Source organism: Coenobita brevimanus, chromosome 26 (assembly GCF_032717465.1).
Source record: "Coenobita brevimanus isolate Jiangsu-jjx chromosome 26, ASM3271746v2, whole genome shotgun sequence".
NCBI classification, from domain to species: domain Eukaryota; kingdom Metazoa; phylum Arthropoda; class Malacostraca; order Decapoda; family Coenobitidae; genus Coenobita; species Coenobita brevimanus.
This window is the reverse complement of record NC_136979.1, coordinates 14,371,150-14,374,039: the sequence shown is the minus strand read 5'-3', so window position 1 is coordinate 14,374,039 and position 2,890 is coordinate 14,371,150. Positions and strand designations below refer to the sequence as shown.

Here is a 2,890-nt window from a genome sequence, read left to right as displayed (position 1 = left end):
TCAGCTGATGAAGCCATGCTACCAGTCGTAAGGGTTAAAACGTAAACATTAAAACACTATGGAATGGTTCTTATTGAGGAAGAACTTTAAATAACTAAGTAAACGTGGTTCGAAGTGCAGGACAACTAGGCCAACCCCTCACTGTTGTGTTCAGCTGATGGAGCCATGCTGGCAGTGGTGTTGGTAATGAAGACAAAATACACAGCAAGTGTTTTCACTGTGATAGAACATCAATCAGTTGACTAAGAGTGGGTCTGACCACTGGGTTAGGGGACAGGGCATCGTTAACCCAGCTATCCAGTCAAGATGGCATCGTCAGCTTGGCTTCGTTGAATAATGTCCGGGCCACAAACGCCACACTGAACGTATCCGAAGCCGACGAGCTGCTTTCCCCAGCCAGCACCTCAGGGGCAACCCAGGGATACTTTTGGGCCTCACGGGGACCCATGGGCTCGTCCAACAGCGGGCTGGAGGCGGTGGTGGCCAGACCGAAGTCGATGACTGTAACTTTTGGTCCAGCAGCAGTCCGCTGCACACATATGTTGGCACACTTCAGGTCGTTGTGGTAAATATCCAGGGAATTGATCTCGTCAACTATTTTGGCCAACTGTTGAAGAATCGTCTTCAGCGAATGCTGGTTAATTTTCTGGGTGTTAATAGAATGACCAGCGAATTTTGTCAATAAAGATCGGTTTTCCACACATACTCCTATCAACTGTTGAACACCATTTACATCTTTAATTTTGCTCAAAACCCTTACCTCTGTAGCCATATCCGTTAAACCGCTGTTACTGTAATTCTTGACAACGTAGCTTTTATCTTTTCCGTTCAGAAGACGGCAGGAACCCTGCGCCTCACGCCCCAAGGCCTTAACACTGTATTTTGCACAAATGTCACTAAAATTCTTTGCAGTGACGTTCTTCACTTTAAGGGAAGCACAGAGGCTTCGCACGAACTCCTGGTAAGCGTCCATTTTGACAAAGCAAGCAGCACAAATGCTATATGTGTTAACCAGTCGACGCTAACGCTGAAGTGACACGTAAACTTTTTTTTTTTTTTTTTTTTCCCGGCCTATCAACCATTGGGGCCGAAGCCCCTGGTTATTAAGGCCATGTATATATATATATGTATATACATTTAAATATATATACATATATATACAAACATATACACACACACACACACACACACACACACACACACGCACACACACACACACACACACACACACGCTTCTATGCATACATACAGACACACTTTCATGCAAACGTACATATATATATAATAATTTTAATCTTATTTATTTATTTTTTTTGTATTTTTATTTTTTTAATTTTTTCTTGGTTTTATATTTTTTATACCTTATATTATAAAGTAAAACTAATCTAAAGACCCTAAAATTAATCACCTAACAGACAAATCGCTAACCTATACTAAATCTTACAGAGACAAATAGCTAGACCTACACTAATGGTAAAAATACCTCGACTAACAGAATACCATCGACTGCAGATATGTAATGCCTTTCTACATGACATACCTGCACTCATCACCTGGTGACTGTCAGTCGAGGCACAACCTAATATAGGGGACATCAATATATGAAAGGGAACCAGACGAGTCAGGAACATTTCCATATACGTCAGCTGTCGTCCCTAATTAGAACAACTTAAGCAAGATAATATAATGTATTTACATAATTTGTACAAAAATTGAAGAACCTCGCCCAGCAGACCACGACACGTAAACAACAGATGCCGGCCTTTTATACCCTACGTGATAGCGGGTTATTTTTACCAGTGCTCCTTTATTTCACGTAATTATGGGTTCTAGTAGTCTTCTACATTTCAAGAATAATAGCGTGTTTATATAATGACTGATATTCTAGTTAACATTTTATTGTCTTACATGGTTAAAAAAAAAAAAAAAAGTTATTTTATTGTCCATAAGGTTCATAACCCAGTGAAATTAACGCAAGCGAATGTTCGATTAGATTCAATTTTTTTTTTTTTTTAAATACGAGTGCAACTTTACGTGGAGTTTCTGGGAGTCTTACATCCCTTATTAAATATCTTACCTAGCGACTGTTATTGTGGGTTTTACAGTACAAATCAATTACATTTCAGGATTAATTAGTACGGATCCATGTTCACTTACCTACCGGTATGCAAGTTTACATAGTTTACCATAAGGGAGCGGCAACTGCAACTCACAAATTATCATCTATAGGTAAGTAATTTGATTTTTGTATGAAACAGTTATTTGTTCAAACTACAAAAAGTGTACGGTATATACACAACTGAGCTCTACAGAGCTCAGTGATATGTACATAATTGAAGGTATTTCAGGAAGCCCCCAGTTCGCCTGTTTAAGCAATCAATAAAAAACGGGCATGAGTTGGGGAGATTGTATGTTCTCTCTCTCTCTCTCTCCTGTGCTTCCTGTTGGCAGAGATGGAGGAGCAATGATGTAGGTCTGCCCACGCCATATATCCTGCATCTGTATTGTGGGTTTGAGGCACTTGACTAATACTATCCTCTGTGCCAGTGCCACATTACCCAATTGACACAGTGCCATGTGCCTGTTGGGTCCCCACTCCTGACACGGCCTCCAGTTTTTGTAAAATAAATCAATAAAAAGATAAATGATGAAAATTACGGGTGTAATTACAGGACCACAAAAAATCCAGTGATGGACTGCCCTGGCTACTCAGGTTGAATAGTATCAAAGATCAAATGCAGGAGCTGCCGGGGTTCCTGAACCAAATGTGACGTGATCTTACTGAACACCATCTGGGTTATAACAATAGTGAAGAACTGAGAAGCCCGGAGACACAGGCTTAGAAAAGAGCCTCTTCCGGTACAACATCTATGGTAATCTACGGTAATGT

The 2,890-nt window shown here is 40.3% G+C and overlaps 1 protein-coding gene across 1 annotated transcript; it reads right to left on the bottom strand.

Annotated features, from left to right (window-relative positions):
• Positions 1 to 301: 301 nt before the first annotated feature.
• Positions 302 to 973, bottom strand: LOC145393975 (serine/threonine-protein kinase H1 homolog). The gene has a single exon (XM_080267950.1). It carries the CDS (start codon positions 971 to 973, stop codon positions 302 to 304), a length of 672 nt encoding a protein of 223 aa, XP_080124076.1.
• Positions 974 to 2,890: the final 1,917 nt, after the last annotated feature.

What these genes read in the sequence shown, in the direction of transcription:
- LOC145393975 (XM_080267950.1), bottom strand. Translation starts at nt 973, where the DNA reads ATGGACGCTTACCAGGAGTTCGTGCGAAGCCTCTGTGCTTCCCTTAAA.